Consider the following 24734-nt stretch of genomic DNA (forward strand, 5'->3'; position numbering starts at 1 on the left):
TTCTTCATCAGGGGACGTGCTGTTATGTGCAGATAGTTGGTGTAGTTCGGCTTTTTACTGAGTTCTGCTGGCCATGTGGCAATTTTTTCTTGCTTAACTCAGACAAAATTAATAAAAAATTGGATAGACATGTTTGTCATATGAAATCATTTAGAATCAGTAAATAGTTATAATTTCAATACCAGACCTGATATTGTGTCGTAGTGGTTATAATGGACTGGCATTGGGAAAAGATGCTGTTTAAAATGGGAGCAAGGCAGGTTGTCATATGCCACACCCTTATTTGCTGGTGATTATTGGTGGTGGCTGCAAACATTCCCTTCTCTGCAGAGGTTAAATCGTTAGGTGTGAAACCGGTGTCTGTTCTCTCGCTTGTGTGGGGCAGATATCTCAGATGGCTCAGGCAGCTTATTTAAGCTTCTTATGCTGTGCCACTTAGGGGTGATAGGGGATCTTTTCAATCCGAGGTGCTGTCAAACTTAGGCTGATGGGCAGGCTAGTGCTGGGCTAGAATGGGCCTGCACACGTTATCTGCCATCTTCCCCTGATTACCCGTGAGATGGAGGAGCCAGTTTAAAATCCTAACATTTATATTTAGACTGTTGCATGGTATTTGCCCTTCTAGAGGGCCCTGTTTGGCTGCCTCTTGTGGAATGGTTAAGGCAGCTACGCTAGGAGCAAAAATGTTTCTGGGTTTGGCCCCCATTCACTTTTGCTGTTCCAGAAAAACCTAAAAAATGTGATTTTCCTTTTTTTTTCTTTTCACTCCACAAATCCATTCATGGAGTTGTCCCCTACATGAGCCACCCGACAGATTTACAAGAGGGGCCGAGAGTCCACACGGATTGTGAAGGGGGAGGAGAACTCACTTAAGCACACACAGCTCTGCTGCTTCACTACTTTGTTTCCCAGCTGAACCACTCCAAATGTTTAGGACAGGATCTAACTACTCCCCAACTCTGGCTATGGAACCTTCATCCCTATTCACTGGTTGGTGTTGCATTCAATCCCCACCACCTTTTCAGATGATCAGACTTGGACCTAAATACATCTCATAACGCTTTGGAGCTACCACTGAAGAGGCACAAGCTACATCCAAAACCAAATAGATTCCTCCCAGTTTGGTGTGGACTCATCTATTCTATGAACATGCATGTGTCGTCATGACAGCACCTAATCACTTTTTGCTTTTGCATCAGATCAACAACATTTTCAGATGGCAAGAGAACCCAAAAAGTCCGAGATGGGTCTCTCTTCCTCTATCCATACTGGCAAGGGTATTCCAGACAGTAACTTTAAGTCTAAAACTAGCCCACGGCAGTCTGGGCCCGAGCATGCCCCAGATCTGCCCCTACTTCTGTAATTACAGGGACCATAAACACAGAAGAAAATCAGTTTTACAAGGTCTCAAGACAGCACACCACTTTAAAAAAATGGTTTTATTTTCAGCACTATATGAAACATTAAAAAATATTACTCAAGATTTACAAGAAATTAGCAGCACACAGTCAAATTCTTCCAAAAACAGCTATATTCAAAAATAAATCACTTACATCCCATATACATTACTGTGCAAACCTGGCAGCTGTTTGAAAGCATGAAAATATCAAATCCACTGAAAAAATGTCTCCCCAGTGTCCCAAAACAATCTTTATTAGCAACCGCTGAACATTTAATTGCTGGACAATGCATGACACTAGAATAAAATACGCAGACGGAATACAGCAATTATTGGCACCAATATTTCCTACCCTGGCCAGTTCTGTAACCCTTCCAATATCTAGCAGCCTATTTAAAACCCCCACTCTAAAGTTAGCACTGCTAGGCTGCTAATAAGAATAAATGAATGCCCTAGGCACCTAAAATCTCCAGATTTCATCTAGTATGGTCTCATTCTATAATACAGAACAGCAGACAGGAAGCCTCTAACCTTGAACATCCCGTTTGTGAGAAAGATAAATGAAAAATAAACAAGGCCCAAACTTAACAGTTCCTACACAAATGTCACTCAAGGCAGTTACAGAAAATGCAAAATCATTTCACCATTATCTAAAATCACATGGCTCAAGCTGTTACTTTGGCTAGAAGTGGCCATGATAATATTTGCACAGCAGGGGCCCCCTTTCAGCCAATGGAGAGGGTCCTGGCTAATGTCATTAGAGGGGGCACTGATATCTGAAGTATCTATCGCTCCACTGCAAAAAGCATCTTGGCTATGAATTTTGGCATAACCCATCCCCAGGGTACAACTGCCATTACACCCAGAGGTGCTAGAGGCCGTTCCTGACCCCAGTTTGAAAGTGCTGCTGGTTTTCCAATTTGAGCCCAGGACCATAGACTGCTCTCCTCAATCCTATCCCCCTAGCACTCGGTGAGCAAGCCCGAAGGTAAGAACGTGAACAAGAGCGATACGAGATGGATGAGACTTACTCAATTCTAGTTACCAGGCCGGCGGGCAAGCTGGATGCCCACTGCCAGAGAGAGGGGACGGGTAATACACAAGGGGTATAAAAGCTCTCACCAGATTACCCAATGGCACAAGGCTAAGCAGAGATGGCTCCTTGCCACTAGCCCATCAGGCAAGAGTACAATAATTGCAACATATAAATACAAAGTGGTGCCTATGGAAGAAGGCGAATAGAAACTGGCGAACATCTGTCTCCATCTGCTGGTGGGGAGGCAAAATCCCAGCTGTCCTGGACTGATCCGGGTAAGTACAGGGAACAAGCGCATTAGCACTAGAAGAGTTTGCTCATTTCTTAAGTACAAGCTCTCTATCATTGTTTGGCAAGGGCTATGTTTACGAGATAAAGAACTCAATTCTCAACAATTGCTAAGGTAAGGGTTTGTTTGGATTTCACATCCATGTGAACATTTTAAGTGTTACTTTTTTTTATATTTTAGTTCTCCCTCACTCCCACTTTTTTTAAACATATGCACTGTCTGCCCAGACAACCAAGTACCCTCTCACCAGGCTTGAGAGCTAGAGGATCCACCAAGGTCATGCTTGGGTGAGATGGCGCCACTGCAGTAACATCAGCCCCTTTTATTCTCTCTCTCTCAAACATCACTTTTTTCCAGTGAAGTGGGATTTTCACCTTGCGGCTCTTAAGCCCTGTTCAGGTGAATGCAATCAAACCACCAGCAGCACTGGACATGGATGTGCTCTGCCCTGGCCTCTGGCCTCTTTTGCAATAGCAAACCACTCATTCTGTTGGGAAAAAACTTTAACCATATTACAGAAGTTTTCTATTAAATTGACAAAACTTACAGCAAACTGAATCAACAACTTAAAGTATAATCATTATCCTAGTAAATACTTCAATTATAATCAGACATGTCATGTTGCATTAACTGTAAGAAGTGATAGCCTCTCCTTATGTGAAATCCCATAAAGTAACAGTTGCAATATTCCAGACTAGGTTAGAGAGAAATCCTATCCCCATTTCTGCAACAAGGCCTCAGGTGCACCAAAAGCACTGTATAAAATATAGCCCAGCTCATCAATCTCCTCTTCCAACAAGTCCGAAAACAAGTTCACATGGCTGTTAAAATAGCAGGGGAGGACGCCTTTCTCCAGGTAACCAATCAGCTCTTCCAGCACTTGCTGAAACCTGTCAGCCAAAGCTGCCTCCGTCCAATTGGATTCCATGTCACAGAGGTGTAGGATGACGTGGGTCAGGTGGCTTCCAGTCAGCTTCCTCAGGGAAGGGTGGCCGTTGCAGACACCTTTCAGTATTTTGAGACAACACCGCCTGGTGCCAGAGTCTATGCTGTCCAAATCCAAAAGCTTGTGCTTCTCCAGTGTGTAAAAGCTCCGATACCACAGGTTTTCCACATGGCCCTTTAAGAGCGGCATGGCCAGTAGCACAGTCTCTCCCATTTTTGCCACAGGGAAGATGGCAATGCTCATGTTGTTCTGACCGTGACTCACCTCCAGCTTAAGTTCTTCAGATGCTACCACAGGTCTGATAATGCTCTCCAACATACTGCCTATGGCTGGCCAGTTAATGGACCCCACCAAGATTTTTCGCAGAGACTCAATAAACGTAGTTGAAGACAAGTATCCACCCACTGTAAATCTGTCCCAGGGGCTGCTCCCACGGACAAAACACTCTAAGGCCTTCCGTTTGACCATCCAAACCTTGGGATTGTTCAGGATAGTGTCCTCACCTGGAATAAAGCTCCAGAGCGTGGATTCCAACACCAGTGGTAACATGAAACACACATGGTCTGCCCTGACCGCCTGAAGGTCATCCACCAGTGAGCCACCGAGATACAAAGCACCAAACGGCATTTCCGGGTGCTTGCTGCAGAGGAATTCTTGCAGTTCAGCACCGATGGCCTTAGCTAGCTGCTTGACTTGAGAAACCTCACTCTCTGGAATGGCGATATGGTTCCTGTAATAGTCCAGCAGCTTCTCCTGCAGTGTGGAAGAAAGCTGAATCATTTTTACTTCAGCTACGACTGTCTCCTGCTCAGCACCATCATGAGGAGGAGGGACTGCAGGTGGAAGGAAGGAAGAAAAACAACCCATTAACATCTACAGCCTGGATTACAAAGGAAGTTTAAAAAATAAAATGCACCAGCCCCAACCTTTATAAATCAGGATTATGCTGAAAGTATGAACCAAGCTTTCTACAAAAGTTGCTACTACTTCATGATAGAGATGTTAAACCAGCACGCTAGGCCACCAGGAGCAGCACTTGGGAAAAGCTGCACAAACACAGGAGACAGCAAACATTTAAACTCCTGTGAAGGGCTCGCTGTAGAAACATTCTCCAGAATGGCTGGGACGCCTGCAAACATTCTAGAGAGCGTTGCTTCTCTTATGCAAGAAATCAAAATGTTCTGATCACCACCACCCCCCTCTCAAAGGGAAAAATTTTAATGCAAAAACAGATCCAAGTGAAACTCAAACTAATGCTGTTCCACTGAAGCCCATTTGGGAAAATTGCGATGTCTGATAGGAAACCTAACTGTGTATAAGGATGGCTGGTGGGCCGGCTGACCTTTCATACAACATTTTCTGATTAATTTTCTTAACAAGAAAGCCATCATAGACTACAAGAGTACAGTATAGCAAATACTGCTATGCCAAGCAAATCTTTAAAAATACCACTATGTCCAAAAGCTATCTACAATTCCCACCATAAGTGGCATCATGCCACAGGATATTCTGCTGAAGCTTTTAACACAGACATACTAGCGCTGTCATGCAACCAAGCTGTACAATACTACTGTGCTCCATTCCTCCTCTGGTAACAGCCTTGGCAACCTCACAGCATAGGAAACAAACAGCAAAAGATGACTGTGCTATATTCTAAACCAGACCCATTTGGAGGACTGGATGGATACGTGTTCTTGGGCTTGGTGTGTTGGTGCCTGTATGCAAGGAGGCACAGGATGATGCCAGCTAAAGGGACCTAGGAAAAGACAAAAATGCACAAGACTGATCCAGACCTGTAGCAAGCTGGCTTCTACCAGTGGGTGGCAGAGGTTCACTGAGGGCAGCACGATTTGCTCTCTGTAAAAGTTTTGGCGATGAGTTTATCAAGCTCATCTCTTTCCAGCTCTCCTTAACTGATGTCCGCTCTACCTTCCCATCTTCCTCCTTATCATCAGGTGGGCTGGTGGCTCGCTCAATCAGCTGTGGGGGTTTGAGAAGGAAAACAAGTTTCAAAAATATTTAATATTTCAAAAAACTGTCAAAGAAAAGAACCCCTCCGGAACTATTTTACATATTAAAGTTCATCGTTCTAAGTCACAAAGAAAACCTGCTCTCCTCCTCCTTGCCAGCTGGGAAAGAAAGAAAAGTCACACTGGACTACTAAGTGCAGAAATTTGCATTCAGTAGCCAGAGTGCAGAGATTTGCATACCAACTTTGTATTAAAAACCATGTACATTTGTGAGTAATTTCATGTGTTAAATAGTTGAACACAAGGCCAAAACTTCCCTGACACATGCGACCGATTCTCCAGAGATGCTGGCTCATTGCTTCAATAAGTCACCCTTGGGCAGCCCAGTGCAATTTACCCTTACCCGTTTCACAGCGAGCGTGGCGATGCCCAACATGACCGCACCTCCGACTCCCAGGACCAGCCTGGCGTTTGCCAGCAGGAAGTCCACAACACTGCCAATGCCATCCTCATTCCTCTTTTTCCCCCTCTTCTGAAGGAACTCAGTCATCTTCAAACTGTAAGAAGAAAAAACAAGATTGCGGGATTCAAGAAAGTGATAACACTGCAGACCTCTAAACCGATCTAATTGATAGCAGTTAGGCACAACATAATGTGTCTCTCTCTCATTACCCAACCTCCACTTGTTAGTAACTGCTTCTTAACAAAAGAGACCTAACAGATTCAGGTCACATCCAGTTGATAATTGCCCAAAAAAAATCAAACAAACCCTGGTTCTGAGTGACAGAGATGGGGAGAACGTTTCCAGTGCTAGGACATCACGAGTATACAGCAGCACAGTCAACACTAAATGAAGTTCTTGGAAAACTATAATCTTCAATACAGATGCTCTGCACCCATCAGCTGTGCTATCAGCCAACTAAAACTATCCACCACACTCCGACAACATCCACCTCACCCATACACATGAAAGAGACCTCGGGGTAATTCTCGACAATCGTCTAAACCTAAAGAAAATGGTCAACACCACAACCAAAGACTGCTTCTACAGACTCCAGGTTCTAAAACGACTCAAACCACTCCTATTCTTCTACGACTTCAGGACAGTTCTCCAATCCTTGCTGTTTGCTAAAATTGACTACTGCAGCGCCCTTCTCCTAGGCCTCCCCAAATCTACCACCAAGCCACTGCAGATGATACAGAACGCCGCAGCGAGATTGCTGACCAACACTAACCGTAGAGAACACATTTCACCCATCCTCAGAAACCTACATTGGTTACCAGTTAATTTCAGAATTATGCACAAATCAATCACATTAATATACAAATCCATCCACAACCAGCTTCAACTTGACCTCGAAATCCCCTTCCAACTTTATTCCACCAACAGACCAACTAGAGAAATTCACAAAGGATCCCTGCAATTTCCCCCGACTAAAGCCACACGCCTCACCTCGACCAAAGACCGAGCTTTCTCGACAGCAGGCCCATCCATCTGGAATAACATCCCCTCAGACCTCAGATTGGAACCCTGCCTCTTAACATTTAGAAAAAAAACTCAAGACTTGGCTTTTCCGCCAAGCCTTCTCAGACCCCCCAGATACACACTAGTCTGTACGTCTTCCCTGCTAGAACGATTGACTTCTCCTCTACCTGAACGGTGGACCATGGTATTACTAAGCACATGATAATTCAACCTGTTCTCGATTGTATTATATTTATAATTATCGCCAGTTAACCTTTTCCAGCTATTTAAGCTTCCAAGTTCATACCCCTTGTTTGAATGTAACTTTGCCTCTTCCACTTCATTGCTTATTCTATTTATTCTAGTTGTCTCTCTAGTTTTACCCTGTTCAATGTAAACCGATCCGATATGGTTTCTTACTATGAGGGTCGGTATAGAAAAGTGTTAAATAAATAAATAAATAAAAGGATTACACAGTAAAAGAGCGGACGACCACAAGCCATTAATAAAATGATAGCATAAACTGAGTCTGATCATTCTCTTAGAAATGTATAAAACCCATCAAGTGCCAGTTCACAGAATCTTTCAGGGCAAACTTTTTGCTGTTAACAAGCCGTTAATTACATGCACCGTGCTGGAGACCTGAAGATAGGAACTATTTAATCCAGTGCTTCTCATTCCTTTTTCACTTGGGACTTCCAAGCGTGACACACTGAACACATGACCATCACGGGGCTAATTGTAAACATATACTCTGCATGCACAGGAACCCGTCCCCAAACAGGTTGCAGAGCAGAACTAGGATATTTCAAATACAGCTCGCTATATAAAACAAAAAGATATTCTGATTCTGGTGCTCTCTCAGTAACAGATACACAAACTCCCTTACTACCAGGCACATTGTAAAATACAAAACCAAAAACTCAAGCACATGTGTAGGAAACCTTCCATATCATTGGAATACTAATTCCAAGAACTCAACCAGCAATGGCCCTGGAAAGGAGGCTCAACCACTGTCTGGGCTGATCCGGGTATGTACAGGGAATGATACAAATCCCTACCTACTCATAAAATATCTCAGTCACACATATAGATCCGACCTTTACTAAATACAGAAAAATAGAGACCACAAATTACAAATGTGGAGAGAAAAACTGGAATGGAAACCTCAAAAAGCCACACTGCATGCAGTGCAAAACTGGAGAGCTAGAAAAAGAAATACATTTCCTCCTGCACTAAGCAAAGATAGAAGAAACGCACATTCCCCAAACTGGCATATTATGGCTCTTGCGCCCCGTCACTCCCCTTCCATGCTGCCATCATCCTTCACTTCTCCCAATTACTCCCTTTCAATCATCCGCTCACACTCACATCTCTGCCCAGCATTCCTGACCCTCCACATCCTCTCCCCTGCTTGACTCTCCCTACCCCCTTCATCCCATCCCTTCCCGCTCAGCAGCCTCCACACTCCCTTTCCCTTCTACCTCTAACTGTGCAGCACCCCCATTCTCCTTTCCCCACGCCCCACAGGGTGAAGAGATCAGCAGCAGCATCACTCCCAGACTCAGCAGGGGAAGATGTTTGCATCCCACTGGGCCCAGAGCAGCAGGAGCTGGCAAAGTCTGGTTCTGATCTGGGTGAAGGAGGAAACAGCCTCCCGCTGGGCCAGAAAGAGGAGAAGCAAGCGAGAGGAGCCTCCCATCAGGCCCAATGTAAGAAGTCAACCAACTCCCACCCGGGTTGATAAGGAGGCAGCCATCTGCTAGCCCTGCACCTTCATAAGCCAGACCTGGGCACTTTCAAAGTAAAGTGCATGGAACATAGCAGTAGTAATCATTGGTCTGGTTTGGGGGGCACATAGAAGATTTTATTTAGAGTTTCGGAACATTTAAGCATGATTACAATGATTACATCTGATCCATACACATTACATTTAAAGTGCTTGGGTCCAGATAATGAAGATCCTTCTATAACATATGTAACAGGCACCTGGCTGTGTAACCACTAAGGCCTGGGTGCAGCCTTAGGATAGTTAGGTTAGTTCTACAGCCCCTCCCTCTGAGGGTACTGGAATGGCCAGCTTTCTCCAGAGAGCATGGTTTGCTAGCGGTTAGGAGGTCATGAGGAGCTTTTGTAAGCATTGGTTTTTCCGGCCCAGTCAGAGGAGTCAGGCAAACCCTGCCTGAAGAGCCTGCACCAGGGCTTTCTTTCCAGTCCACTCACTGGCTGGCTGGGATTTCCCTCTGGGTTGGTTTTCAGGTTTTGATACATTTGCTTGGTAGGAGCCTTGAGAGACCTGGGTACCACCTGGGAGCTCCACTGATGCAAGTTTCCCTGCCCTGGTTCAGAGGCTCATACACAGACAGAGGGGAAAAACTTGTTAAGAGAAGAGAGACAGTGTGGTGCAGAGGATTTTATCACTGCCATTCTACAAATTGGTTTGCCCATCAGTAAAGATTTTGTTTGGACATTACCTTAGCGCCTCCAGCCTGGGTTTTTGGGCTGAATCTGCACTCACAGAAATGCATCAGAGACACCACTCCCCAGGGGCAAAGAGAGAGGTGTATCCAAGCCCCCCCTAGCACTCAGGGCCCTGAAAGATCTCTTCCCCCCCCCCCCCCATCCTGCTGAAAAAGGATCCAGGGCCTGGGCAAGAGCTAGCCTGAGGTACCAGCCCAGAAGAGCCCCATCGGAGTGCAGCTCGCCACCCAGGATGAGGTTACACATAATTAAAAATACAAGTTTGGTATGACTGGTAAATCTTGTGATTTATGCATATTACAGCAATACCATATCATGGAATATCTTCAACAGCTGACAATCCCTCACTTATTATCTCAGCACATTTATACTGCAGAAGGAAAAAAACAGAAGGGTGTGGAGTCGTAGGCCAGCAACAGCAATTCTCTCCTGCTTACAGAGAACAGAAACATCGATTCTCAGTACAGAAAGAAGTAGAACCTTTTAGAGAGAAAGCGCATCAAGTTAACATACAATTACCTTCAAGGGGTAACAAAAATAAAGCCTTGGGTCACTTCCTGAAACTCACAATGTTATGCAACACAGTTTACCAACTCCTCCTAGCACTTGGTCAGAAGAATGAGTCACCAGAAGCACACATGTACTTTACCTCAGCTTGTAATGGATGATTATAAGCTGGGGAATCATAAACAAAAATATCCAGGGCAGGGAATGAGAAAACTATGCTCTATCAAAGGTCACCGTGTGCTCTCCTCTAGCATATAATGCAGTGGATGGGGGATACAGTGACTGCAGGCACTAAGGAAAAAATACCTACTGCTTTCTGAAACATTTTCCATACAGATAATATTAGTGTTGAGTTATACTGAAGTCTTCAGTGCGTGGGAAAACGATTCCCTGAAAGGAGAGGAGACCTGCAGTATTGTAAGCTGTAGAGGACAGTAAGGGAGAGGTGTGGGGTCCGAGAGAAGCATAAAGGGTGTATGTTTCAGGGCACACGTGTATACGAATGACCAGTGCTACATCACCAGAAGAAAGTAACACTTCCTTTTAGTTTAAAACGGGTCTCAATGCATGGATAAGATGATGACTCAAGGAAGAGGGGTTCAGTTTTGTAAGGAAGTAGGCAACCTTTAGGGGAAGGGGGAGACTTTTCAAAGTGACGGATAGGTTACATATAGAAACAGATATAACGACAGAAAAAGACCAAATGGTCCATCCAGTCTGCCCAGCAAACTCATGACAGCATCCCCCGTGCCATACAATTCTCCCCATACCTAACAGCCTCCCAGACCATTAAGCTAGGGGCCTCGTTGGTTGCTGTTTGAATCCAATTCCTGTCATCTCTTACTGCAGAGAATGATGAAGTTGCATCAACAGTATGAAGACTTATTGGTTAAGGGGAATAACTGCCGCTCCATGCAGGTTACCCCCATGCACTCTTTTCTTCATTTCCATCCTCTAAACTTTACAGAGCCACAGTGTTTATCCCACTGATTTAGTCTTTTAAACTAAATCAATGGGGAAAGCTGACTGTTGCTGGCTCTGAGGGAGGTATCTTTGAATGATACTAATAAAGCATTAGAGTTAAGGCATCCCAACAGAGAGGTTCCAATAATAAGAAAAGTAGTCCAGGTGCCTATAACTAAAGAGCTAAAAGATTCCAAATTATCCCTATCTACTGAAATGCAGAATGTTAATACAAACAAAAAACAAACTTTGAAATGTTTGTATGCTAATGCCAGAAGTCTAAGAAGTAAGATGGGAGAATTAGAAATGTATAGCAGTGAATGATGACACAGACTTAATTGGCATCTCAGAGACATGGTGGAAAGAGGATAACCAATGGGACAGTGCTATACTGGGGTACAAATTATATCGCAATGACAGAGAGGAGCATCTTGGTGGTGGGGTGGTGCTTCATGTCCAGGATGGCATAGAGTCCAACAGGATAAAGATCCTGCATGAGATTAAATGCACAATCAAATCTTTATGGGTAGAAATCCCATGAGTGTTGGGGAAAAGTATAGAGAGATAGGAGTATAGTACCATCCACCTGGCCAAAATGATAAAACGGACTATGAAATGTTAAGAGAAATTAGGGAAGCTAACCAAATAGGTAATGCAGTAATAATGGGAGATTTCAATTACCCCTATATTGACTGGATAAGTGAAACATCAGGACATGCTGGAGAGATAAAGTTCCTGGATGGAATAAATGACGGTTTTATGGAGCAATTGGTTTAGGAGCTGAGGAGAAAGGGAGCCATTTTAGATCTAATTTTTAGTGGAAAGCAGGATTTGGTAAAAGGGGTAATGGTGATGGGGCTGCTTGGCAATAGGGATCATAACATGATAAGATTGGAATTAATGATTGGAAGAGGGACAATAAGTAAATCCACTGCTCTAGTACTAAAACTTTCCAAAGAGAAACTTTGATAAAATGAGAAAAACAGAAAAAAAAACTGAAAGGAGCAGCTACAAAGAGTTTACAACAGGCATGGGTGTTGTTCAAAAATACCATCTTAGAAGCACAGTCCCGATGGATTCCATGCATTAAGAAAGGTGAAAGGAAGGCCAAACAGTTGTTGGCATGGTTAAAAGGTGAGGTAAGAGAGCCATAAGAGCATCCTTCAAAAATTGGAAGGATCCATCTGAAGAAAACAGGAAAAAGCATAAGCAGTGGCAAGTTTAATGTAAAACACTGATAAGACAAGCTAAGAGAATTTGAAAAAGTTGTCCATAGAGGCAAAAAACTCAATAAAAGCTTTTTAAAAAATAACTGAAGCAGGAAGTCAGTGAGTGAATCAGTTGGACCGTTAGATGATTGAGAGATTTAAAGGGGCACTTAAGATAAGGCCAGTTCCGGAGATGGTTTTCAAAGATGATGATTCAGATGAACTGAACCAAATCATGGTGAACCTGGAAGATGCAGTAGGCCAGATTAACAAACTGAAGAGTAGCAAATCACCTGGACCAGCTGGAATACACCCCAGGGTTCTGGAAGAACTCAGAAATGAAATTTCAGACCTATTACAAGTTAATGTGTAACTTATAATTAAAATCATCAGTAGTACCTGAAGACTGGAAGGTGGCCAATGTAACCCCAATATTTAAAAAGGGCTCCAGATGTGATCCAGGAAACAATAGACCAGTGAGCCTGACTTCAGAGCAGGGAAAAATCATGGAAACTGTTATAAAGAAAATCACAGAACATATAGAAAGACATGATTAATGGGTCACAGCCAGCATGGATTTACCCAAGGGAAGTCTTCCCTCACAAATCTGCTTCATTGTTCTTGAAGGGGTGAATAAACATGTAGATAAAGGCGAACCGGTAGATGTAGTGTATTTGGATTTTCAGAAGGCGTCTGACAAAGTCCCTAATGAGAGGCTTCTAAGAAAACTAAAAAGTCATGGGATAGGAGATGATGTACTTTTGTGGACTGCAAACTAGTTAAAAGGCAGGAAAAAGAAAGTAGGGTTAAATAGTCTGTTTTCAAGATGGAAAAAGGTAAACAGTGGAGTGCCTCAGGGATCTGGACTTGGACCAGTGCTTTTTAATATGTTTATAAATGATCTGGAAAGGTGTACGACAAGTGAGGTGATCAAATTTGCAGATGACAAAATTATGCAGCGTAGTTAAATCTCAAGCAGATTGTGATAAAATGCAGGAGGATCTTGTGAGACTGGAAGATTGGGCATCTATATGGCAGATAAAATACCTTGTGAACAAGTGCAAGGTGATGCATAAAGGGAAAAATAACCCATGCTGTAGTTACACAATGTTAGGTTTATATTAGGAGTTCCCACTCAGGAAAGAGATTTAGACATCATAGTGGATAATACATTGAAATCGTAGGGTCAGTGTTCTGGGGCAGTCAAAAAAGCAAACACTGTTAGGAATTATTAGGAAGGGAATAGCAAATAAAACTGTAGCTGTCATTTCTGTATCGCTCCATGGTAAGACTGCACCATGAATACTGGGTGCAATTCTGGTCACTGCATCTTAAAAAAAAGATATAGTTGCACTGGAGAAAGTAGAGGGCAGCAACCAAAATGATAAAGGGCATGGAATAGCTCCTCTGTAAGGAAAGGCTAAAGAGGTTAGAGTTGTTCAGCTTGGAGACGAGATGGCTGAGGAGGGATATGATGGAGGTCTACAAAATCATGAAAGAACTTGAACTAGTAAATGTGAATCAGTAATTTTCTCTTTCAAGTAATACAGGGACTAGGGGGCATTCAATGAAGTTAACAAGAGGCTCATTTAAAACAAATTGGAGAAAATCATCTCATCCAACACACAATTAAGCTCTGGAATTTATTGCCAGAGGATGTGGTTAAGGCAGTTAGTATAAATGGGTTTAAAACAGGTTTGGATAAGTTCCTAGAGGAAAAATGCATAAACTATTTATGTATTTATATGTACTGACATTCATGGGGTACATCACATCGGTTTACAATAAATAAAATGTAAGCTTCAATAACAAGAAATCACAGTATAAGAAAAAATAAAATGATAAAAGTAGTTAATTATAAAATACAACATTCAAATTATGAGTACAGTTAAAATATAAAATACAATTAAGCACTGTGTAAATTTCTAATTGTTCTAATAAAAATGGATAACTGTGTTATAAATAAAATGAGTAAGAAATTGAATATATCTAGTATTATGAGAAAGCTTGTTGGAAGAGCCAGATTTTAATGCCTTTTTTAAACGTTCTGCTGTTAGATTCCATTCTTAATTCTTGAGGTAGTGAGTTCCATAGCTGAGGGCCTGTGATTGATATGGCTCGTTGTCTGAAGGGATAGGTAGTGTCCATTATTCGCAGATCGAGTGATTCTCTGAGGAGTGTGAAAATGCAGTGCTGCAGTGAGCCATTCCATTTTGTTATATAGTTTTGTGGATTAATTAAAGTGTTTTAAACTGAGTGCGATATGTGATTGGAAGCCAGTGCAAGTCTTAAGATTGGAGTTATATGTTCGAATCTTTTGGTATTTGTTAGAATTCTGGAGGCCAAGTTTTGCAACAGTTGAAGGGGTCTAATGGTGGAGGCAATGAAATGCATTCCTAAGGGTGCGTTTCATTGATTTGAGATCTGAGGTATACCAGGCGGTTCTGGTTTTTGTCGACTGTTTTATTTCTTTCTTAATTAGTGGACAGCAAATGTTGGCTAAATCATTAGTTATTGTCATCCAGGAATTAACAGCTGTATTAGTATCAGATCTAGTTTTTTTTAAGAGCTTCTGGCAGGAGTTCTATTAGATCGTCTTGTATTCAATCCATGTTTTTTGCATTAATGGTTCACATTTCGAATTATGTATACTAAATTGGGCTGAAATCAAATAATGGTCAGACGTCCAGGGGATGGGTGTGCTTGTGGGCGGGCCAGTGTTTTGCAACTGAGAATTAATAAAACAGAAGATCCAGTGTGTGGCCTCCTTTGTGTCGGCAGGTTTATAATTTGTAGAAAGCCTATGGCAGTCATGGTACAGTAGATAGTAAAGCTTCACAACAACTAGTATAGAGTATGATAGCGGGGAGATTGGTGTCTGTATTAATAATTTTTTTTTTCTTCCTTTGTTAATCAGAAATTTACACATGCTGACTTCAATGTAAAACTTATTACTTTGTTTTTGTTCAATGTAAAACTTCTTTTATTCTGTTCTATGTAAACCGCTATTTGTAGCGATAGTTACTGTTCTTTGTGAACCGGGGTGATATGTATATTATACAGGAACCTCCGGTATATAAATTAATTTAAATAAATAAATAAATAAATAAGCAATAGGAGCTTGAGATTTATTATGTGTGGGTACTTGCCAGGTGCTTGTAGCCTGGTTTGGCCACTGTTGGACACAGGATACTGGGCTTGATGGACCTCAGTCTGACCCAGTCTGGCATATGTTAGGTACCACTGGGCTCAGCACTCTCTTAGGCCCCGCTGTCCACTGACTTTGGGGAAGGGCAAAGAGTGGAGGCCCTCCCTCAGACACTTAGCTCTTCGCTTTTAGAGTCCCAGTTCCCCCATTTGTCCACTTCTGTTCAGTGGGTCCAAGAGATGATGCCCCCTCCCCGGACATCCCGGGTCCAGCAAGAGGACTCACGGGCCGTATTCAGCCCAGAGCCAACACGGCCTCCTCGTACTGAGGTACTAGAGGCGGGAGCGGGCCCTACCCCCAGCTGCCCGTCCGTAGCATCTTACCTGCCGGGCTCTTCCCAACCATGGTCCGTGATATCTCTACCGCGCCAGTTCCGCCTCTTACAGCAGCCAAACCCTTCGGAGCACGACGCCGAGAGCACAGTAGCGGCGCGCATGCACCAAGCCGAGCTCCGTCCGCGCCTGCGCCTTACAAACAACCAATCAGAACGGCCCCTGACTGCAGCGGTTAGGGCCGAGGCTCTGGGCGTTCCGAAATAGTTAGGCCGTGGAATGTGACGTTGGAATGCGGCGTTTCGCACGTCCGTGACGCATGAGCGGAAAAAAAAAAAAAAGCAGCCGGATTCTTCTTAAAGGGGCCGCCGCCCGGGCCACTGCAGGCAGTTATGTTCTCTCTCGCGAGGCCGGAAGGAAACGAGCGGCGCTGCTACAGCCGCCGCGGTCAGCACCGATACAGTTTATTCTATTTACATTTGTAGCCCGTCGCCTCCACCGGCTCACAACCCCAAGAGAATGTGCATCAGCCCCCACTTCGCATGCAACCTGTCCAAGTAATAACATCCCATGAAATGATGATAACGCGCTCTGGGTTTGTGGGCGGGGAGGAGAGTGACTGAGCCCGCGCAGCCCCTCCCTCCCCTCTATCTTTAGCTCGGCGCCGGCCCCACGCCCTGCTCCTGCTCTTGCGCCAGAGACTCGCCGGTCCGGGCCATGGCCGCCACCGGGGTGCTGCCCTTCATCCGGGGGGTGGACTTGAGCAGCAATGACTTCAAGGTGAGAGAGTTTGGGGTCGGGGGCCCGGCCCTCCCCTCCCTACATAAGAACTTGCCTTGCTGGGTCAGACCAAGGGTCCATCAAGCCCGGCATCCTGTGTCCAACAGAGGCCAAAACCAGGCCACAAGAACCTGGCAGTTTCCCTAACGAGGCTCGGCTTGGCCGGTTCTCTCATCGCTGAGAGGCGTTGCAGGCCGGGCCCGTGACCGGGCCCCCCCCGTGCTTTTTGCCTCCCTGCGAGTAATCAGCTGTTTATTTTTGGCTCCTGCGCTTGTGTCCGGTGGCTCAGCTGCTTCTATTGTAGGTGACCTTTCATCGAAGGCATTGGCTTGCATTGCGGGTACACGTAACTCGTCTACTCTAAACGAATAGAAATGACAGCAGGAAAGGACCGAGGGGCCAGCAAGCTTCCCATGGTTGTATCGGTCATTTTTGCTTGACGAGCTTTGCTTATGGACTTGGCAGAAGAAGCAACCCTGTCATTTTTTTTCTTAAGGTCTGAGCATCAGTACCCCAGACTGTTTAAAAAAAATAAAAAAGTCATGGCTCGTTTTGGTTGACACTGAATGCAAATTTCTCTTTCCTTTCAACCCCCATCTCCCCTCCTTCCATGTTGCATCAAAAGCATCAAGGCTTATTGGTTAAGGGTAGTAATCCTGTTTTCGGTTGCTGGCCCTATCCTCTGGAACACTTTACCAGATTCACTAAGAACCATACCCAATCAGAAGCCCTTCAAAAAATCATTAAAAACACATCTCTTTCAACTTGCATTTAAAATTACATCCACTAAATAATATAATTTTCCAAAAAATCTTAATTATCATTTTTGGCTCAATTGCAATAGCACCATATCACTATTTTTTAGTATTATGCTAAGTTGTCTTTTTTAATAGTTTTATGTTTTTTAAATTTTTTATTTATATAATTACATTTTTTGTAATATTATGATGTTTCTTATTTTTCTTTCATAGAATGATATTTTTGTACACCGGTTTGATTAAACATAGTTTGTAAAAGCGGTATAGAAACATTTTTAAATAAATAAATAGTAATTCTGTGCTTTCTATTAAGGATAGTAACTGCTGCACTATGCTGGTTACCCCCATGCTCATCAGTTCTGCAGACCATAAAAGTCGGTGGTCCTCCATGGTTGCTGTCTAAATCCATTTCCCCTTTTCCCCTGCTGTTGAAGCAATGTTGGAGTTGCATCAAAAGTATCAAGGTTTATTTGGTTAAGGGTAGTAATTTGCCACACCAGCAAATTACCCCCATGCATGCTTTCTTCAGGAATTGGCCTAGAAGCAGTCCTGTGCTTTTTCCCTGTGTCCACATAATAGTATCCCAGACCATGGAAGTCCGGGCCCTGGGTTGTCATCTGAATCAAATGGGAACAATGTTGCAAGTTGCATTAAAAGTATCAAAGCATATTTGGTTAAGGGTAGTAATCTCCTTGCCTTCTGCTAAGGGTGGTAACTGATGTATCAGCAAGTTACCCCTCTAAACGCTTATCTCATTTCCGTCCTCGAGCCTTTAGAGATTTATTTATTTAAGGATTTATATACCGGAGGTTCCTGTATAATATACATATCACCCCGGTTTACAATGAACAGTAACTATCGCTTCAAGTTAGCGGTTTACAATGAACATAGTTCATTGTAAACCGCTAACTTGATCCACAGTGTTTATCCCATGCTCCTTTGAATTCTTTGACTGTTTTCTTCTTCACCACCTCCTCCGGAAGGGCATTCCAGGCCTCCACCACCCTCTCCATGAAGAAATATTTCCTGATGTTGGTTCTGAGTCGTCCTCCCTGGAGTTTCATTTCATGACCCTTAGATTCTACTGTTTCCTTTCCAGCAGAAAAGGTTTGAAATCTATATATCATTGAAACTTTAGGCATCTGAAGGTCTGTATGTCTGAATCATATCTCCCCTGCACCTCCTCTCTTCCAGGGTAGACATATTCAGAGCCTTTGGCCTCTTCTCATAGGTTTTCTGATATAGAGCCCACACACCATTTTGGTTGCCCTTCTCTGGACTGCCTCCAACCTGTCTATCCTTTTTGAGATATGGATCCAGAACTGAACACAATACTCCAAGGACCTGTACAAGGGCATCACCACCTCCCTTTTCTTACTGGTTATTCCTCGCTCTATGCAGCCCAGCATTCTTCTGGCTTTAGCTATTGCCTTGTCACATTGCGTTGCCATCTTCAGATCCCCAGACACTTTCACCCCAAGGTTCCTCTCTTGGTCCATGCACATCAGCCTTTCACACCCCATCACATACAGCTCTTTTGGATTACCTAGATGCATGATTCTGCACTTCTTGGCATTGAATCCCAGAGGCCAAATCTTCAACCACTCTTCCAGCTTTCTTAAATCTCTTTTCATTCTCTCTACTCCTTCCGGCATGTCCACTCTGTTGCAGATCTTAGTATCATCCGCAAATAGACAAACGTTACCTTCTATTCCTTCTGTAATGTAATTCACAAAGATATTGAACAGAACCAGTCCCAACACTGATCCCTGTGGCACTCCACTTTACACGGCTCTCTCTTCAGAGCAGGTTCCATTTAACATTTAACAGTAACTGCTGCACTGTGCATAGTTTGTAATCCACAACACCACTTTGGCACTCACTCCTAAGCTTCTCATTTTATTCACCAGGCTCCTAAGTGGGACCGTATCAAAAGCTTTGCTGAAATCCAAGTAGATCACATCGAACGCTCTTCCTCGATCCAATTCTGTAGTCACCCAATCAAAAAACTCAAATCTGATTTGTCTGACAGGACCTTCCCTGGTGAATCTATGCTGCCTCATTTTAAGTAATCCACCATATTGTAGATAGTTCACTATCCTTTCCTTCAGCAGAGTCTCCATTAATTTTCCCACCACCGAGGTGAGGCTAACCGGCCTGCAGTTTCCAACCTCCTCTCTGCTACCACTCTTGTGAAGCGGGACCACCACTGCTCTTATCTAATCCCATGGCACCACTCCCGTTTCCAGGGATCTATTCAACAGATCACACCGCGGACCCGCCAGCACATCTCTGAGATCCCTCAGTATCCTGGGATGAACCTCATCAGGCCCCATGGTCTTGTCCACTTGCAGTTTGCCTAGCTCTTCCCATACATCCTCTTCTGTAAACTGAGTTTAATCTACCCCATCTCCATCTACGATCTTGTCTATGAACAATGGTCCTTCTCCAGGGTATTCTTTAGTGAACACTGAACTGAGGTATTTGTTTAATATTTCTCTCCAAACATTAATCATTGTCATCTTTCAGTTTCATTATACCACTTCGGACCTTCCTTCTTCCTCTGATACATCTGAAAAATGTTTTGGCGCCTCTTTTTATCTCATGGGCCAACCTTTCTTCCGCCTGACTTTTTGCTTTCCTGATTTTTCTTCGTCTCCCTGTTTCATCAGATATTCTTCCCTGTGTTCCTCTTTTTGGGATCCTGTATACTTCTTGAACGCTGTACTTCTTGCCTTTATTTTTTTCAGCCTCCTCCTTTGAGAACTAGATCGGTTTCTTATTTCTCTTACTTTTGTTTACTTTCTAACTTAGATTTGTTGCCTTTATAATAGCTCCTTTCCCTGTACGTACCAGGATCAGTCCAGATCGCTGGGTTGTGTCTCCCTTCCAGCAGATGGAGTCAGACGCAGGTGGCACACCAGGATAAGAGGGGTGCCTTTTCAGTTTTTTCTCTGACTCCATCTGCTGGAAGGGAGACACAACCCAGCGGTCTGGACTGATCCTTGGTACTAGAGGAACGAAAATTAGCAGGTAAGAACCAATTTTCCTTTCAGTTTGGCCCACTGTGGTGCCACCTCACCCATTGTCTTCCAGGTCTTCCTCTAGGAACTTTCCCATTTTGGCAAAGTCTGTATTTGTGAAATTCAAAACTCGGGTCTTTGTGCATCTTCTCTGTATCCTGTTTGTGATATCAAATCATACCGTTATGATGGTCACTGGTGCTCAGGTGGGCACCTACTTGGACATTTATCCCCATTTGACAGCACCAGGTCAAGTATCACAACCCTTCCTTATGGATTCCATTACCATTTGTTTGAGCAGAACCCCTTGAATGGCATCCACTGTCTCTCTACTTCTGGAAGATTGCGCAGAAGGGATATTTCAGTCCACATCGGGCAGATTAAAATCTCCAACGAGCAGCACTTCTCCCTTCTTTCCCACCTTCTGGATACCTTTATCAGATCTCTGTCCAGTTCTTCTGTTTGAGTCAGAGGCCTGTAGACCACACCAGTGTCAATGGGAGCTCCATCTTCTTTCTTCAGGACAGCCCATAATGCTTCCTCCCCATCCCATGTGCCTTGCATTTCAGTTGCTTAGATATTGTTTCTGACATAAAGAGCTGCTACCCTCCCTAAACAAGTTATAGCCAGGGATGGCCATGTCCCTTTCCTGAGACTCCGTGAACTGGGTCTCTGTAACGTAACAAAGGATTGCTCTTCCGGAAGAAAATACAAAAGTCTTCCTGGATTTCCCTTCTATGTCTTTTTTTTTTTTTTTTGTGCAGAAGATTCTGGAAACTTTATTGGCATGCAAATGTGTATGTGTGGCCAAAAGACCTCATAAAGTGGTTCAAATAAAAGGAAAAAGAGAGTGGGAATAAAATGACAGCTATCAACACTCTTTCAAATGGCCTTTCATTGAGCAGAAAGTCTTAACCTATATGCATGTGTGTGTGTGTGGCATCAGAGCATAAGATATGCCATACTAGGTCAGACCAAGGGTCCATCAAACCCAGTATCCGGTTTCCAACAGTGGCCAATCCAGGCCACAAGTACCTGGCAAGAACCTAAACATTAGATAAAGTACAAGCTACTATTGCTTATTAATTACTGTAACCGTTTGGGTTTTTCCACTATGAACTTATACAAACCTTTTTTAAACCCAGTTATACTAACTACTGTAACCACATCCTCTGGCAATGAATTCCAGAGCTTAACCATTCGTTGAGTGAAAAAGAATTTTCTTTGAGTTGTTTTAAATGAGCTACTTGCTAACTTCATGAAGTTATCTGAGAGAGTAAATAACCGATTTACATTAACTTGTTCAAGTCCTTTTATGATTTTGTAGACTTCTATCATATCCCCCCTCAGCCGTCTCTTCTCCAAACTGAACAGCCCTAACTTCCTTAGCCTTTCCTCATAGGGCAGCCGTTCTATGCCCCTTTATCATTTGGGTTGCCCTTCTCTGTACCTTCTCCATCACAACAATATCTTTTATGAGACTCGGCGACCAGAACTGTAAACAGTATTCAAGGTGCAGTCTCACCATGGGGCATTACGGAGGCATTATGACATCCTCCATTTTATTTGCTATTCCCTTCCTAATAATTCCTAACATTGTTGTTTGCTTTTTTGATTGCCACAGCTCACTGAGCCAATGATTTCAAAGTATTATCCACTATGACGCCTAGATCTTTTTCCTGGGTGGTAACTCCTAAGATAGAACCTAACATTGTGTAACTACAGCAAAGGCATATTTTTCCCTATATGCAACACCTTGCACTTGTCCACATTAAATTTCATCTGCCATTTGGAAGCCCAATCTTCCGATCTCGCAAGGTCCTCCTGCAATTCATCACAATCTGGGTGAGATTTAATTACTCTGCATAGTTTTGTGTCATCTGCAAATTTCATCACCTCACTTGTTTTATACCCCTTTATAAATATATTGAAAAGCACGAGTACAGATCCCTGAGGTACTCCACTGTTTACCTTTTTTCCACTGGGAAAATTGACCATTTAATCCTACTCTCTGTTTCCTGTCTTTTAACCAGCTTGTAATCCACGAAAGGACATCGCCTCCTATCCCATGAATTTTTAGTTTCTTAGAAGCCTCTCATTAGGGACTTTGTCGAATGCCTTCTGAAAATCCAAATATACCACATCTACCGGTTCACCTTTATCCACATGTTTATTAACCCTTCATCTGTGCATATGTGTGTGTTTGTGTGTGCGCTGTCTGTGAACACATATGTAATTTAGTATACTGCTTTCTCAAACAAAGACATGGCAGATCCAGATCCTGCGCAGCTGTTAAGTGTCGTTTCTTACTATGTAAAACAGCGTGAGCAAAGGCAGCATTTGTGTAGGTACCGAAGCCTAGTGAGAGGTTTAGGTGTGAGAGTTCCAGCTGTCTGTTTCAGAAAAATCCACACCTGCCCTGAGCTGGGGAACAGCACAGGAAGGGTGAAGTATTGCTGGAATGTTGACTTCCAAAAATTGTCCCTGTTTTAGTTAAAAAAAAAAAAAAAAAAAAAAAAAAAAGGGACTCCTGTTAAATTTGAAGCTGGAGTGAAGCCACGGCTGCCAGGGAGTTTTTTCCCTTAGACCCCACCATTTCTCCTTGTATAATCTCGGTAGGGGGCTCCCCCTTGGAATCAGGTGTCTTCGTACCCTGTATCCCACAGCAGATGGGTCGGAGAGTTAAGTAATCGCTATCTAGTCCTGGGACCCTCCCAACCCCACACCATTCTCCAGCTTAGAGATTGCAGTCTCTCGGAGAAGGTTCTTGCAGTCGCCCGCTGTGGCCTTGCTAATTCCCTGCCTGCTTTTACTTTCTCACCTCTTCCTCTCAGGGAGGGTATTTCCCCGAACATCTCAAGTCCATGACCAGCCTGCGATGGCTGAAGCTGAACAGGACCGGGCTCTGCTACCTGCCAGAAGAGCTGGCTGCGCTTCAGAAACTGGTAAGTTCCGCGACTGCTAGAGCGAACGATGGACTGCGCAGGTTTTGCAAGCACAGACGGTAGAACCTCTGTTGCTTAGCCAGTAGGCGGCGCTCTCCTGTTGGTGAAAGGTAGCACGATTGTTCTTGTCCTGGCTGCATTTTGAGGTGTGAGAGAGAGCCCAGATTAGACATTAAAAATATAAAGCATTCCTTTTGACCTCCGGGGTTTGATTGCTCCTTTTTAGCTTCCTGCTCATTCGGGATCAGTCTGGCAGCGGGGGCCGTGCACCTTCGTTTGCCCCAGGGCCACTTCCAGATCCATGCATCGCAGGTTCTAAATCAGACCACTAGGTGTTGCCATAGTGCAATGACTATGACACCCATCCCTCTGCAGCACTCCCAGCCCTGGATAACTCAGGTAGTGGAAGACCAGAGCCAGGAATCAAACCCAGGAGTGTTGGCCCTTGCCTCTTTTTAAACTCCATCGGGCAGTGCAATGCCAGCCTAAGGGCGAGAGAAACAAAGTGTGGGAGATGTAGCAAGGCGCGCCAAGGATGGCCTGGGAAACTCATCAGATGGCCTTGCACTATATCATAGCAAAATGATCAGTTGATGTTGCCAGCATTAACCTGGCAATTCTGTAACTTGTGTCATATTTGTGAAGGTCCTTCTGGGCTAGAAAGGCCACTACATGGAGGGGCTGCTGCTCTATCCAGCGCCAGCCTGCAGCGTTGCCCCGCACAGCATGTCAGGCTCTCCTCTCCTGTTTTTAATATTCCGTAACTGGTCCTATCCTTACAGGAACATCTGTCTGTCAGCCACAACAACCTGACCACGTTACATGGGGAGCTCTCCAGCCTTCCCTGCCTCAGGGTAAGTACCATTGCCAGCATGCAGGGAGAGGGGGACAGGAGATAACACCAAAGCATCTTTTCAGGTCATCTTTCAGCCACATGGACATCTCCTCGGACAGATTTGTCACTTGGAAAGCTGATAGTGCGCTGGGCGTTTGGGATGGGGGGTGAATGAGCAGCCCCCGGTGGCCTGAGCATAAGAGCGCGTTTCAAGCAGATCCTGACCTGTGCCGGTCCTCCATCAGGGTCTTGCCTGTAACGTCCTTCTTAGCGCTCTCGCTGCCTGGCTTGTATAATAGATTCGAGCTGCAGTCCTTTGCCTGTATCCCAGTTTGCACTGTGGCGACTTATTAATCCGATTTCCCCTTTTAAGGCAATCATAGCTCGAGCCAACAGCCTGAAGAATTCTGGAGTCCCAGATGACATCTTTCAGCTGGATGACCTCTCGGTGCTGGTATGTGATTTAAGCCCTGCTTCCCACCACAATTCAATACGTGAGGGGAGGGGAGGAGGAATAAAGCAGACCTTTTTCTAAAATCCCCCAGACCTTTGGCCTGTAGAATAAGCAGAAATCTCCTCTCTTCGGGGACAGGCTGAGCAACCAGTCTTGTTTATTTGCTTCCTGTTTCCCACTCGAGGGCCAGGACCC

At 44.1% G+C, this 24734-nt stretch overlaps 2 protein-coding genes across 3 annotated transcripts in view; one reads left to right on the top strand and one right to left on the bottom strand.

The window, feature by feature from the left end:
* Positions 1–1420: 1420 nt before the first annotated feature.
* On the bottom strand, positions 1421–16334 carry MIEF2 (mitochondrial elongation factor 2). Its single transcript, XM_029576175.1, has 4 exons — positions 15796–16334; positions 6044–6197; positions 5464–5650; positions 1421–4503 (listed from the first exon to the last, which is right to left on the bottom strand). Exons 1-4 carry the CDS (start codon positions 15906–15908, stop codon positions 3437–3439), a joined length of 1521 nt encoding a protein of 506 aa, XP_029432035.1. The 5' UTR covers positions 15909–16334; the 3' UTR covers positions 1421–3436.
* Positions 16335–16370: 36 nt separating this feature from the next.
* The window catches only part of FLII (FLII actin remodeling protein), a 36671-nt gene continuing 28307 nt past the window's right edge, over positions 16371–24734 (top strand). For both annotated transcript variants that reach the window (XM_029576169.1, XM_029576170.1), the window contains exons 1-4: positions 16371–16524; positions 23140–23250; positions 24033–24104; positions 24459–24539. In XM_029576169.1, the coding sequence (XP_029432029.1) occupies positions 16462–16524; positions 23140–23250; positions 24033–24104; positions 24459–24539 (327 nt within the window). In that variant the 5' untranslated portion in view covers positions 16371–16461. The remainder of the gene's footprint in view (positions 16525–23139; positions 23251–24032; positions 24105–24458; positions 24540–24734) is intronic.

This window comes from Rhinatrema bivittatum, chromosome 14 (assembly GCF_901001135.1).
Source record: "Rhinatrema bivittatum chromosome 14, aRhiBiv1.1, whole genome shotgun sequence".
Lineage (NCBI taxonomy): Eukaryota > Metazoa > Chordata > Amphibia > Gymnophiona > Rhinatrematidae > Rhinatrema > Rhinatrema bivittatum.

Excerpts from the sequence above, each read along its gene's own strand:
- MIEF2 (XM_029576175.1), bottom strand. The coding sequence starts at position 15,908 with ATGCGCGCCGCTACTGTGCTCTCGGCGTCGTGCTCCGAAGGGTTTGGC. Across the intron at positions 5,651-6,043 it reads CCACGCTCGCTGTGAAACGG|CTGATTGAGCGAGCCACCAG; the intron begins GTAAGGGTAAAT and ends AAACCCCCACAG. Across the intron at positions 4,504-5,463 it reads TAGAAGCCAGCTTGCTACAG|TCCCTCCTCCTCATGATGGT; the intron begins GTCTGGATCAGT and ends TTCCACCTGCAG.